This window comes from Schistocerca cancellata, chromosome 9 (assembly GCF_023864275.1).
Source record: "Schistocerca cancellata isolate TAMUIC-IGC-003103 chromosome 9, iqSchCanc2.1, whole genome shotgun sequence".
In the NCBI taxonomy this organism is placed as follows: Eukaryota; Metazoa; Arthropoda; class Insecta; order Orthoptera; family Acrididae; genus Schistocerca; species Schistocerca cancellata.
In genome coordinates, this window is record NC_064634.1 from 307,460,888 (window position 1) to 307,475,798 (window position 14,911).

Below are 14,911 nucleotides of genomic sequence, written 5' to 3' on the forward strand. Positions count from 1 at the left end.
TGTTTTGTAAGTGATAAACCGTTTTCGTTTTTTTTTTATTTTGTATGGCTGTGGAGAGGAAAAATTCTAGAAAAGGGTTGAAATTATGTTTAAAGTTTGTTGGAGTCTCTAATAGCTCTCATTGTCAAGCACTGTTTGAGTGTCGTCTGGGCAATTTGTGCTCCTTTTTAAGAAAAACAGTTTTTTCATGCACCTCAATACCCTCCGCCACGCACCATTGGGTGCCTTTCGGAGTAGCTATGTAGACGTATATCTAGGTGTTAATGACACCATATCTCCTGAATATAATTTTGCGGGCACGAGCAGCGGCGTATAGTAAGTTGATAATGTCTGGATAATGTGTTGTGAACAGAGTTAGTAGTGAAGAAATAACAAATTAGAATGGCATGGCTGATTCATCAGTTTTACTGCATGAACAGCGGAAATTTAATAAGCTATTAACTGTTTGCTTTAATTATTCTGAAGGGCTGTCGGCGATAAAAAGTTTCGAAAAGGTTTGAAATTATTTGTAGTGTTTATTGGAATTCGTTGAGTACTTTTATTCTTAGATACTGAAATAATATAGTATAGATAATTTTCACACCGTGAGTTACACTGCCTTAAGATATATATTCAGCTTCTAATTTTAATTCTTGATTTATTCTGTTAAATCTTTAACGTAAGTTTAATTAGTAGGCTATGACAGCATCTCAGATTTTTAAATTCGGTCCTATTTATACAAAATACTGAAAATCAAATTTTTGTTACCCCTGAAAGCAATTAGATATGCAACATGCGAAGGAAACATCAACATTTGACCCTCTTCTATGTTACGTTTTACAGCCTTCACCTAACACACGTTAGATACAAAATACTGTTGCTCAAGTGACATTAACTAGGTGTTTACACTGAGATTCTGAAACACACGTATTTTGTTGCAGATGAAGGGTGGCTGGCTACTTGCTCTGGTGATATCCACGACGTGTGGCTTGTTTGTTAGCCATGTGAACGCGGCGAATGTGTTGGCCCTTTTTCCCCTGCCAGCCAGGAGTCACTGGTTTTCGCTCAAACCGCTCATCACTGGGCTGTCCGAAAGAGGTCACAACATCACACTGCTGATAACTGAGTCAGAGGAAGATATACCTGAAAACTGGAACGTTATCAGAATCCCAGCGGTATTTCCAATGACCTGTAAGTAAATGCACTGATTATTTTTCTAGGCATGATCGTTAGAAGTACATTACATAAATTTTGGTGCAATGGAGATATGAGAGAATAGCTAATATTTCAGACGGAACTACTATTTCACTATACATGTTGCTCGTTAGGTAGTGTCTTAGAAAGACATCTTATATCGTCGTTCGCTATGACAGTTCCGAAAATAAGGTTCTCTTAGTTTTCACATCGAACGGATTAGAAATTCTGCTGTTAAAAATTTCAGCGTATTTGTTATGAGTGTCTGCTGGATTCAAGGTGAATAATAAAAAGCTGTTTATGTAGCCCTGAAAACATGAAATCCGTGAAAGGTAAACGAAAACTTTATTTAGTATCTGGCCATTTTATGTATAAGAACGCGCTAGAGGTAGCTGCACAACTGGGGGTGAAGTTGTTTGCGAGAAAATTCCGAATATGTGGTTACGAAGCCTCATTGACATCAGTGTGATATAGTGCCCTAATTAGTACAGATGTAATCTAAATCTAATTAGGCTTTGATTTCATACGTGGCCTACCTTAGAAAGAAATACAACATTGATTCAGAACACTACATATTATTTATTGTACACTCGCATCCTGTGAATGTAAGTGCTCCAAGAGTCGTTCTCACAGTTAGAAGCAGTAATGCAATGGGTTTAGGAATTTTTCAAACCCGCAGGATCATCTCGTAAATCTTGAGAAGACTGTGAAATTCTCTGCTTCAGATCTTGAACCATACCAGTGGGAGTGCTGTGCAATTTGTTACATGGCAGCTTATGCCCAAAGTGTCGTTTCATAATGTTGTATGCACATCCCCATGATGAATGTGGTCACCATTTTACTCTGCATCATAAACGCAGACAGTATTCAATACTACCAGTGACTGCCCAGCTAGTTACTTCTTCCTTTCCCTTCCTTTTTTATTGTGGTGAATGACCTATTATTTTCTGTAGGCTTGAATCCTTCCAAGATAGCTAGTATGAAATAGAACTTAAAAGGACCAAGAGGGACTATAAGTGTGTTCAGGGCTGGGAGTCGTGCTTCGGAGCAGGCAGATAGCGCAGAATTTGCTTCAGCCCACATCTGCGCACCAGGCTGTGCAAGGACCAGCCTTTCTGCAGTAAAACTCCATTGTATGTCGCCTAAAACAATCTTTTTAGAAAGATAACATATATAGCTAGATGCAGACTCCGTAATGGAGAAGTGTGGGATCCACCATTATTCTGTGGTCTCAGCAAAGAAGAATGTTAGTTTAAAATTTTTGTAACAGGGGCTCTGATTGCTTCACAATAATTATTTCTGTAGGGCTTGCGCTTTCCCGCGGTGTGCCTATGTGTAAGTCACTCGATAGGCCAGGTTTTGTAGCCTGGGTGAGATTTTCTACCTTCCTCCGCACACCCGGTCATTGAATAATCATCACCAATTCTGTCAGAGTAGGAGTTGGCTAATCTGATTTACAAAATTATTATTGGATGGAACTCGCAAGCCGTGCTGGAATTCGCCGACAACATTACTGAACTGGCAGGAACAACAGAGTTCCAGGACACTTGCAGACAGTCAACTGCACAGCAGACGCTCACTGCTGGGGGATGCAAGAGTAAACACTTGCTGCCAGACGGCCGATGAGACAAGACTTTGTGTAGTACAGAAGGATGTCTTCATATTATTACTGATTACAGATGTCGAGCTGGAGTCAGAATTTGCAACCATTACTGTCACCACCTTCCACATTCACGCTTTATGAAAGTAGTAAGGATGAGCCGCCAATGCAACCACTGAGCCGAGGAGAATGCAAGGCTAGTTAACTTTCATCAGGCTTTAATTGCACAGTTTTAATGTTTGCAGCCAGCTACTTGCGTCTACTATGCACTTTGGTGATTCTACTGGTGTTCGTACTTATTTTTCCGGGATATTTTCCTAAACCACTAAGCATTCTTGCAGTCATTTGGCGTATCCACCATATAGTTTCATGATTATGCTGTTATTGCGTGCACCTACCTGCGCCAAGGCTATATTTCTCATTTACAATTCCTTGCCCGTTTATTACATGCACACATACTTAGCTCATTGGACAGTTCATATGTCGATGCTTTACGGAAAAAAACCACATTGTTATAGTGACCACTAGTTTCTGTTATAGATATGTGAGCCCTTTCATTAATATATTCATGTGTAATGTGATATCTGTATTTTCATGCATGACTGGGCCACCTCTAATAATTGTTAATCAGTAAGACTTTTCTGTTGGGCAACATTGTCTTCTTTCTTAAGCTTGCACTATCTTATGCGGAGCTCCCCTTCTCTGTAGGTCACCACGCGCCGGACTTGAAGCATCTCAGGGGTATGTTGAACAGCTCAACTGCCGTCTCACTTCACTTTTGAGATAACCCACACACAAAAAATTCAGAGCATTGGGCTCAGATGATCTTGCAGACCAAGGTGTTGAGTTGGTGCATAAGTTCGTAGTGTTTTTCCACAAGTTTAATAATCTCTGCAGATGCACATAACAGGGAGTTTATTCGTCAATAGCATATTCTCCTTCAATAGTTGCAATAGTCTGCAAACGCTGGGGTAACTTTATGGTTCCGCGACGGTAGAAATCAGGCGGTTGAGGCGAAGAGCTAGTCGACTCATGTTCGGAGAGCTTTTTCATCCGGTAAAGAAGTTACTTGGTTGTTCGATAGAAAACGGTGAACGTGAAAATCTGATGGCCCAAAATCAGATGAACATCATGGATGTGAAATGACTTCCCAAACCATCTCCTGTATAGTGTCTTTTGTCGGTCCAGCAGAATGCGGGCGGGCGATATCGTGGAATAGCATTACTTCACGCATTCTGAATCGTCATTGTTCTTGGATTGCGTCTGCAAGACGTCTCAGTTGTTGACAATAAATGTTAGCAGTGATGGACACATCTCCGGAAAGCAATTCGTAGTACTGCACACCGTAGCTGTTACACCAGATGCGTAACATTATCTTTTGTGAATGCGCACAGGTCTTTGTACGGCGAGCTGCTGCTTTGTTTGGGCTCAACCATTCCCTTCTTTTCCTTATTTTAGCATAAAGACAAAATTTCTCGTCACCAGTAAGGATAAAAGGCAGGAGTGGTCGGTGTTGTTCACGAGCCAATTGATGACGAGCAAGCAGAGATGCACATATGCCATATGCCTGATTTTTGTGAATTTACCTTTGCATGCGGTACCAATACTCCCGGTTTTAGAACGTTCCCCACTGCATGCAAATGGGGTGGAATTATCACAGTTCATCACATTTGCCAGTTCTCGAGTACAATGACGTGAACGATTTTTATCAAACTCTGAAGTGAAGCTCTTACTGAACGTGGAGGGTCACTAACATCAAAACTATCCTCCTTAAAACGAGAGAACCATTTTTTGCCGTGCTCTGTGCAATGGTATTATTCCGTATACGGCACAAATCCTTCTGGCTGCATCGCTGCTGTCACCCTTATAGTGAATTCAAACAGAAGAGTACGTGGGAAAAGTTCAGATTTCTCCAACTGGCACTCCATTTTCTAGTGTCCACAGCCCCACTCACTATCCCCAACTGACAATATGTAAACCCAAAAATATTGACGATACGTAAACCCAAAAAACAACACTGAACTACAATAAAAAGTGTCAATCCATACATAAACTAACAGCAACCAGAATACCAAAATGCAAAACAAAAACGCTACGAACTTATGCACCAATCTAATAGTCCCACCTACGTTGGACTATGTCGGCGCGTTATATTTCGTCTTACTTCGGCAGCAAAATGTGACCCATCAGGCATGTACCACACTCCACAACCATGAGCCATATGTGAGATTTGAGCCCACTTAGATGCGGGTTGGTCAAAAAGTTTACATTCCGAAAACGTTTGTATTAACTAGGGCAGTATTTCATACTGTAGGCAGTTGCAACTTCGGAACAAATATTCGCAATTATCTCGCAAACAGCTCTTTTGCAGAACGATACTTACTGGAATGTTTTTTTTTTCGTTCACACTGTTCATCTACATTCTACATCTACATTTATACTCGGCAAGCCACCCAACGGTGTGTGTTACATCCAGCTTTCAAGACACTGTCCATTCCGCTTAACTACTCCGCGAAATTCTTTGCTGTTTGTGCTGTTGTTGTGGTAATCAGTTGAACGACTGGTTTGACGCAACTCTCCATGCTTCTCTATCCTGTGCAAGAATCTTCGTCTCCGAATAACTACTACAAGCAACATCCATCTGAATCTGTGTACTGTATTCATTTATCGTTACCCGTTTACGATTTTTACCCCTAACACTTCTCTCCAATACTAAATTAGTGATCCCTTGATGTCTCAGAACGTGTCCCATTAACCAATCTTTGTCTCCACAATTCCACTCGGTGCCATCTCATTAGTTACACCAGCTACCCATCTAATCTTCATTATTCTTCTCTAGCACCATATTTCAAAAGCCTCTATTCTCTTCTCGTTGAAACTGTTAAACATCCCTGTTCCACTTCTGTACATGGCTACATTCTATACTAGCACTTAACTCTACATTTGATGCTTAGAAATCCCTTCCCTTCAGAAACGATTTTCTTGATATTGCCAGCCTACATTTTACATCCTTTCTATTTCCGCAATTATCAGTCATTTTGCTGTCTAAATAGAAAAACACATCTGCTGCTTTTAGTCTCCTCTTTCCTAATCTAGTCCCTCGGCATCATCTGATTTAATTCGATTACATTCTATTATTCTTGTTTTTCATTCATTTATCTACATGTTACATCCAGCTTTCAAGACACTGTCCATTCCGCTTAACTACTCCGCGAAATTCTTTGCTGTTTGTGCGGAATTACAGTGTCATCGGCAAATCTCATAGATTTTATTTCTTCTCCCTGAACTTAAATTCCTACACCAATTTTTCTTTGGTTTCCTTTATTGCGTGCATAATGTAAATATTGAATAACTTAGGCGATACGCTACAACACTGTCCCACTCCGCTTTGAACCACCGCTTCTCTGTCATGCCCCTCGACCTCATAAATGCCGTCTCATTTCTGTAAAAGTTCTACAGAGCCTTTCGCTCCCTGTGTTTTACCCCTGGTACCTTCAGAATTTCAAAGAGAGTATTCCAGTCAACATCAACACTGTGAAAAGCTCTCTCTAAATCTAAAAATACTGTAAAAACAGGTTTTTCTTTCCTTAGCGTATCTTCTATGAGAAGTAACCTATCTTCTATGATAAGTCACAGGGTCAGTATTGGCTCGAGTGTTCCTTCATTTCTGCGGAACCCAAACTGATCTTTTCCAATGTCAGCGTCTACCAGTTCTTCCGTTCTTCTGTACAGAACTCGTGTCAAGTGATTAGCTAATAAGTATTATTAAATTTGTAGTTCGATAATTTCCATTCCTGTCTGCACCGGAGTCTTTGGAACTGGAATGGTTATAGTCTTCTTGAACACTGAGGCTATTCGATCTGACTCATACATCTGGCCAACAAGATGGAAGAGTTTCCTCATGGTTGACTCTCTGAAGCCTATCAGTAGTTCTGACTGCATGTCGTCTACTCCTGGGGCCTTATTTCATATTAGATCTTCCAGTGCTCTGTCAAGTTCTTCTCGCAGTATCGTATCTACAATCTCATGTTCAACTACGTCCTCTTCCATTTCTGTAGTACTGTCTTCAATTTCATAGCCCTTGTACTTACCCTGTATATACTCTTTCCGCCTTTCAGCTTTCCCTTCTTTGCTTAGGACTGGTTATCCATTTGAGATCTTCGTTTTCATACAGTTGCATCTCTTTTCTGAAAAGGCTTCTTTAATTTTCCTGTAGACAGTATTAATCCTTCCCATAGCCAAATGAGCTTCCAGATCCGTACGTTGTCCTATAGCCATTCCTGCTTTGCATTTTTGCACTTCTTATTAGTCTCATATTATAGACGTTTACATTTCCTTTCACCTGCAGTATTTTTGTATTTTCTACTTTCGTCAATTAAATTCTATGTTTCTTGTTTTATACAAGAATTTCTGCTACACCTTGTCTTTTTATCTTTTTGATCCTTTGCTGCCTTCTCTATTTCATCTCCCTAACCTACTTGTTCTAGTCAATTGTTGCCTAACGTTCCCTCTGAAACTCTCAGTAACCTCTGGTTCCTTCAAGTTATCTAGTTTCCATCTCCTAAACTTCCTACCTTTTTGCAATTTATTCAGTTTTAACCTACAGTTAAAATCAATAAATTGTGATCAGAGCCACATCTACACCCAGAAATGTCTTAAAATTTATTCTCGGGTTTCCAAATCTCTGCTTTACCATTGTTTAATCACTCTGAAATATTCCGATGTCTCCATGTCCCTTTTGTAGAAATATTTACACATACAATTCTAATAATAAATACAATGAAAATGCAGTTCTGTAAATAAAATCAACATATATAAACGAGATGGACCATATAGTGACGGCTATGCTGATAAGCTGGTGTACTCTGTGCAGAATTCTATCAGATGGCTTCCTCGTTCATTCCTTTACCTCTGTCAATATTCACCAACTATTTTCCCTTCTCTTCCTCTTCTAGCTGTCGAAACTAGTCTACCATCACAATTAAATTTTCGTCTCCCCGAACTACCTGAATAATTTCTGTTGCATCATCATACATTTCTTCAATCTCTTCGTCAGCTGCGGAGCTACTTAAAATAGAAACCTGTACAGCTGTGGTGTATGTGGGCTTAGTATCTATCTTGGCTACGTCAATGCATTTACCATGCAGTTCATAGTAGCTTACGCGCCATTGTTAAGCCTACTCTAGTATTATCCCTATTTGATTTTTTATTTATAACACTTTATAAAACTAACCGCCAATCCTAATGAACCATAGACCTTGTCGTCTGTTGGGTGACTTGCTTGCTTCAATAATACAGATAGTCGTAAAGTAGATGCAGCCACACTGGAGAGATATCTGTTGATAGACTAGACAAAAGTGTGGTTCCTGAAGAAGGGCAGCGGCCTTTTCAGTAGTTGGAGGGGAAACAGTCTGGATGATCGCCTGATCTGGCCTTGTAACATCAACCAAAACGCTCTTCCTGTGCTGGTACTGCGAACGGCTGAAAGCAAACGGAAACTACAGCTGTAATTTTTCCTGAGGGCATGCAACTCTACTGTATGTTTAAATGATGATAGCGTCCTCTCGGGTAAAATATTCTGGAGGTAAAATAGTCCCCAGTTAGGATCTCCGGGAGGGTACTACTCTGGAGGATGTCGTCATCAGGAGATAAAAATTGGCAGTCTATGGACCGGAGTGTAGAATGTTACATCCCTTAATAGGGCAGGTAGGTTAGAAAGTTCAAGAAGGGAAATGGAAACGCTGAAGTCAGATGTACTGGGAATTAGTAATATTCGGGGGTGGTAAGGACAGGACTACTGGTCAGGTGATTACAGGGTTATAACTACAAAGTCAGATTGGTGTAATGCAGGAGTGGATTTAAGAATGAATAAAAAAATAGGAATGTACGTAAGCTACTATGAACAGCATTGTGAACTCATTATCGTGGCCAAGCCATGAAGCCCATGAATACCGCAATATTACAAGTTTATACTCCAACTAGGTCTGCTGATGATAGTTAAAGGAGGCGAGAATTAATTGTGTTGGGGAGCTAGAATACGACAGCAGGAAGAGGAAGAGAAGGAAAAATAGTAAGTAAATACGGACTGGGGAAAGGAATAAAAGAGGAAGCCATCTGGTAGAATATAACACAGAGCATATTTTAATCGTTACTGAAAAATTTTGAAGAATCGTAAAAGAAGGCTGTTACATGGAAGAGACCTGGAGACACCGGAAGATTTCAAATTTATTACATAATGGTTAGACGAAGATTTAGTAACCAGATGTCAAATTGTAAGACACTTCCAGTGGTAGATGTGGACTCTGACCATAATTTATTGGATATGAAATGTAGATTAAAACTGAAGAAATTGCAAAAAGGTAGTAAATTAAGGAGATAAGACCTGGATAAGCTGAAAGAACCAGAGGCTATTGAGAGTTTCAGAGGGAGCATTAGGCAAGAATTGACTAGAATATGGTTGAAGACGAATAGGTAGTTTTGAGAGATGAAATAGTGAAGGCAGTAGAGGTTCAAAAAGATAAAAAGTCAAGGCCTAGCAGAAATTCTGGGCTAAAACAGGAGATACAGAATTTATTTGATGAAAGGGGAAAATATAAAAATGCTACAAATGAAGCAGGTGAAAGGAAGTGGTCTATAAAATGAGACTGACAAGAAGCGCAAAAAGGCAAAGCAGGAATGGCTACAGGACAAATGTACGAATCTGGAAGCATATGTCACTAGGGGAAAAATAGACACTTCCTACAGGGAAAATAAAGAGGACGCTGGGGAAAAGAGAAGGAGCTGTATTAATATCAAGAGCTCAGATGGAAAACCATATCCAAGCAAAGTAGGGAAAGCTGAAAGGTGGAAGGAGTATATACACGACCTATACAAGGGAGATGAGGTTGAAGGCTATATTACAGAAAGGGAAGTGGACATAGCTGATGATGATATGGGAGATATGATACTGTGAGAAGAATTTGACAGAGCACTGAAAGATCTATGTGGAAACAAGGCCCTGGGGGTAGACAATATTCTGTCAGAACGACTGATAGCTTTGGGAGAGCCAGCCATGACAAAACTGTTCCATCTGGTGTGCAAGATGTATGAGACAGGTGAAATACACTCACACTTCAAGAGGAATGAAGTAATCCCAATTCCAAAGAAAGCAGTTGCTGATAGGCATGAAAATTACGGAAGTATCAGTTTAATAAGTCATAGTTGCAAAATACTACCACGATTCCTTTACAGAGGAAGGAAAAAACTGGTAGATGCCGACGATACTCTGCGAAATTGTAATATTTAGGAATATTACGTCACTCAAGTGATGCAACGGTCTTTTTATTACAGTAATACACTAAAAACAATAAGTGTAACATTTTACGTACATGTTATACAGAAAATAACACATAAATTGTCTTATCATTTTGTATATTAACATTGATTTTTTATCTCCTGTAGTTTATGATTAAATAATGATTTTGTGGTTGTGATCTCGTTTATTGCAGGTTTTATAGAGTGAATAAATGTAAATAAATACAGTTCTTGATGTTAATATTCCTTAGTTACATCTAGTCCTGGATACTGCCGCCACTTTTAAGATTTTAATTATTATTTAGTTAAAAAGCAAGATTTTGTGTTGCAGAAGGCACATTCTGACCCATAATTCCATATTGAGTACTATTTTAATATGTCTGCTATGACTGTCTGATAGAGCTCAACGAGATCTACCGATTGACACCTCACTTGTTGTAAACGCATAACGCTTTGCCGAAATATAAATTTTTATAGCTAGAAAAATACCAAATATTCAATTTGCAGTACCTTGTGAAGTATTTAAATATCGATGGCGCATCTTTACTGGTACAATCGTACTATTTTTCTCATTACAATGAACATACTAGTTCCTCAGCAGTTCAAGTGATTTAATATTTATTAATTTTAGTCTTACTTTTGCACATTGCAATGGTCACATAGGGTGACCATTCAGACTTCGTCCATTGTCCATTTCAATGTCTGGGTTTTTCCACCTCAGGAAACTGACCAGCCACAGCTGTCCGCCCAGCCCCCTAGATTTCTCATTCCTGAGAGCTCGTCGGTTTCGTGTCAAAATCACTGCCATCTGTTTGCAACAAGTGTGAACTCGTCCCTTTACTTGTCTCTCAAACTGCAGCACCAGACACATCCTCTTGCTTGGTAGTAAACACATGTGCGCCAGCCAATCGTGACACCGCATTCACGCCTGAATTCATATTCGCTTGTCACTCTACCGGGGCCGTACGCTCACAGACTTGGTGATCAAGACAGAAGCTGGACACCACATAACGTATGCCGTACGTTCAGTAGACTATAAGGAGACGTATGAAAACCTCAAAGCTGTGCTAAAATACGTGAACCATGAGAAACATTCTTAGACAACATGTGGAAATTTTAGTAGTTGGCGCGTTACTTGGTCAGTAATACACCTCCACAAAAATGCCGTATTTCATTCGCGAGTGGAACAGCTGAGCCGAGGACAAGCATTGGAAGGTAACTAACTGACTCGAATAAAATACTTTCCAAAGCGAATCACAGAATGTAATAAATGAAACAAGTGTTGAACCAAGCGAGATACTACTACATCTTCTTCACATCAAGCTTCAGTTAATGGGGTAGTTCTCTAAGGCACTTTCAAGAGATGGAGACTGCTTCCTGTACTTGGTAACAATATTTTCAGAAATATCTTATGAGAAACTTAAAGAAAGGACCTTTGTGGAGTCGCAGATTAGAAATTTAGTGGGAGACAATTTGTTTGAAAGTACAATGAATCCGGTGGAAGATAGGGCCTGGGTGTCTTTTAATGAAGTAGTAGTCAAAGTTTTTGCACCAAAAAACACCCGAATAATAGAACCATGATCAAATCAGTGTTGGAGTTTCATAAAATTGGGATGTAACATGAGTGTGCAGCTTCATTTGCCACATTCACGCATTGATTCCTTCCCTGTGAACCATTGCAATGTCAGTCAAGAACAAGGAAAATGATTCTATGAAGACCTGAAGGACATGGGAAAGAGAGATACGAGCGGAGGGGAAATGTAAACATGACGGCTGAATACCGTTTTATGCTAAAGAGAGATGGCACGGGTGAAGAGAGGCAATCAATGAAGATAAGTTTTGTTCCATACTAAAAAGGGCTTGATGTAGTGAAATCATCAAAGGGAAATTAAATTGTCATACATATGTTGTGTTTTTGTAATAATTTTAGCATTGTTAAAAGAGCATAGACAACTGATTACCCTAATGAAGTGTGTAGTGATTCTACACAAGGTTAAAAAAATAAATATTTTAATGCAATTAAAAAATGCCTGTTAAGAGAAAAATGTGATTTCAGCTAAGACTTCAGACGTGTCTTGTACAAAAATCTGATACAGAAAAGCGAAATCAGTTTTGAAATTGGAATGAAAATTATTTTAAATATCGTAAAACATGGTTCCAAAAAAAAAAGAGTTTTAAAATGCAGCATAGTTATCATATAATTTCACCCGTGTCAGTTTTTGTTATAAGTTACAATACGCACTGTATGTTGTATATTGAAATTTATTCATTCTGGCCCGTGTCTCTAAGCTTGAAATTTTATTTCGGAGAAGATGATTCAGTTGCAAAATTTGTTCACCCCGTCTTGCTGGATATGTTATAGGGATACAAATTTCCGTACTGACATCAACATATCCGTGTATTTTCTCAATATGTAGAATACTAAAAATTGCTTATGTCATTGTACGATCGTATATGATGTACATGTGCTACCAAAACATTGTTTTTTTACAGTGATGAAACAAGATATGATGAAACTAAGCTCAACGAAAGGCATGAAACTATATGATATATTCATTGACGCTGGCATCGAAATGTGTGAAAATCTCTTGCCACTGGAAGCTGTTCAAAAACTGATGAATACAAAAGAGAGAATGTTCGACCTGCTTGTCATGGAATACTTCTTCATGAACGATTGCTTTTTAGGTTTCTCACACAAATTCAATGTACCCGTGGTCGCCTTGTCTTCTGTTGGAGGATTTCACTGGGTAACAGATGCAGTTGGCGAGCTATGCACGCCATCATACATTCCTGATATTTTTAGCGACTATACAGACCACATGACTTTCTGGCAGCGTTTAGAAAACACCGTGGCTCTAATGTACGCAAGGTACATTTATAATTATCACTACTTACCGAAAATTGACGAAATTATCGAGAAAAATTTCAAAGATCCTACGATGCCTCGGCTGTCAGCTCTGAGAGCCAACACGTCACTGATGATCGTTCAAAGCCACGTGAGCTTCAGTTATCCCCGACCTCACTTACCCAATGTGATTGAGACCGGCGGAATGCACATCCAGCAACCAAAGGCACTGCCACAGGTAAGATAACGCATTTCTAAAATGTTTTACAATTATTAATTAAATACATTATGGTCCTTCACTGATGTTTCTCTCTCCTAATAACACACACACACACACACACACACGCACACACACACACACTTGTACACAGTTAAACAGACGCAATGCACATTGGACTTTTGTCCCAGAATACAGTTTGCTGAAATGTTCAGTAAACGAACAGGCTTGTAAGCAATAACGTGGGTCTAAAATATAGGTTTTTCAAGAAGATTGATCCGATTTCCCAACACTATATTTCTACATGATTGAAGATGGTACTTACTAACCTACTCTTGTGTCTACAAATTCTTTATTTTCCAAAGAACCATACAATTTCAGATGGGGATATCTTTTACATGCATGCACATAAGACGTGGTGCCTTACAGACACTGAACCTGAATTACTTTTACAAATTTATTCCTGGTTTCCTTTATTGTTGGCTCTGTGGCCATGCAGGGGATAAGTTGCAACCCTGTCTCACTTCCTTCTCAACTACGCGACCCTTTGTTTTCTCTGACTCTTTGAACTTTCTGTAAAAATAATAAATAGATATTTTCTAAACATAAAAATTCTATTAATTTTCATTAGCCTTTTTTCAGTCTGTCTTCAGACATTTGGGTAAGTTCAGTATAGCTTCGTGTGTTCCTACAGATTCCCAGAATCCAGAATCAAGCAGGCTTCTATCAGCGTCACATACTGCTCCAGAAGCTAGTTCGAAAATATCCGTCTATTAAAGGGAGGAACACACCAAACAGAAGCACCTTCAACACTGAAACAAGGGCCAACTTGTGTCCACGAGAGCTACGCGATAGAGATCGTGCCAAAATACCGTAGCTATGATCTGAGTCTGCCATTACTACCTAGTGTGACCAACTTTTTAAAAAGAAAATAATGGAGATACTTATGTCCTTGACAAAAAGATGAGGTAGATTAAGAGCACGGCGAAATTTAACCAAACATCAAAGCAGTATCTAGTATTTAATTACACATTGCAAATACTTACACATATTTTGCAACAGATTTTCCCTCATTCAGTAATTTTATGTCATTTGTAGCAAATTCACAAAATTCACTGCATGAATAAAGAAAATTCACTGCAACTTGCAGTTCAAATTTGATTAGGTTTTTACTACTTCTATTCCTTACATTTGTCCGCTTATTACTCATAAGAGAAAGTACTCTCTTTGTGTGTGTGGTGTCACCGCCAGACACCACACTTGCTAGGTGGTAGCTTTAAATCGGCCGCGGTCCATTAGTACATGTCGGACCCGCGTGTCGCCACTGTCAGTAATTGCAGACCGAGCGCCACCACACAGCAGGTCTAGAGAGACGTACTAGGACTCGTCCCAGTTGTACGACGACTTTGCTAGCGACTACACTGACGAAGCCATTCTCTCATTTGCCGAGAGACAGTTAGAACAGCCTTCAGCTAAGTCCATGGCTACGACCTAGCAAGGCGCCATTAACCATTTCTAGAGAGAGTCTCACTTGTATCATCAAGAATGCTGTATACAAATGATGGATTAAAGTTAAGTATTCCAGCAGCTACGTACTTTTCTTTGTAGCATTCATTACGTATCCTGTTTCAGACCTAACGCCAGCCTGCGTGTGTAAACGCGTGCCTTTCGGTTACCCGTCACTGTGGACTGGCTGTCTTGTCAGTCCACAACAGTGTGAGCATTACTTCCTGTTGTACTCATAACCTATCAGCTTACCCAAGTTTTCAAAATTCACATTATT

The 14,911-nt window shown here is 39.5% G+C and overlaps 1 protein-coding gene across 1 annotated transcript in view; it reads left to right on the top strand.

Moving 5' to 3' along the window:
- The window catches only part of LOC126101377 (UDP-glycosyltransferase UGT5-like), a 112,121-nt gene that overhangs the window by 64,870 nt on the left and 32,340 nt on the right, over positions 1 to 14,911 (top strand). The window contains exons 5-6 of the mRNA XM_049912044.1: positions 921 to 1,170; positions 12,560 to 13,149. Of these exons, the coding sequence (XP_049768001.1) occupies positions 921 to 1,170; positions 12,560 to 13,149 (840 nt within the window). The remainder of the gene's footprint in view (positions 1 to 920; positions 1,171 to 12,559; positions 13,150 to 14,911) is intronic.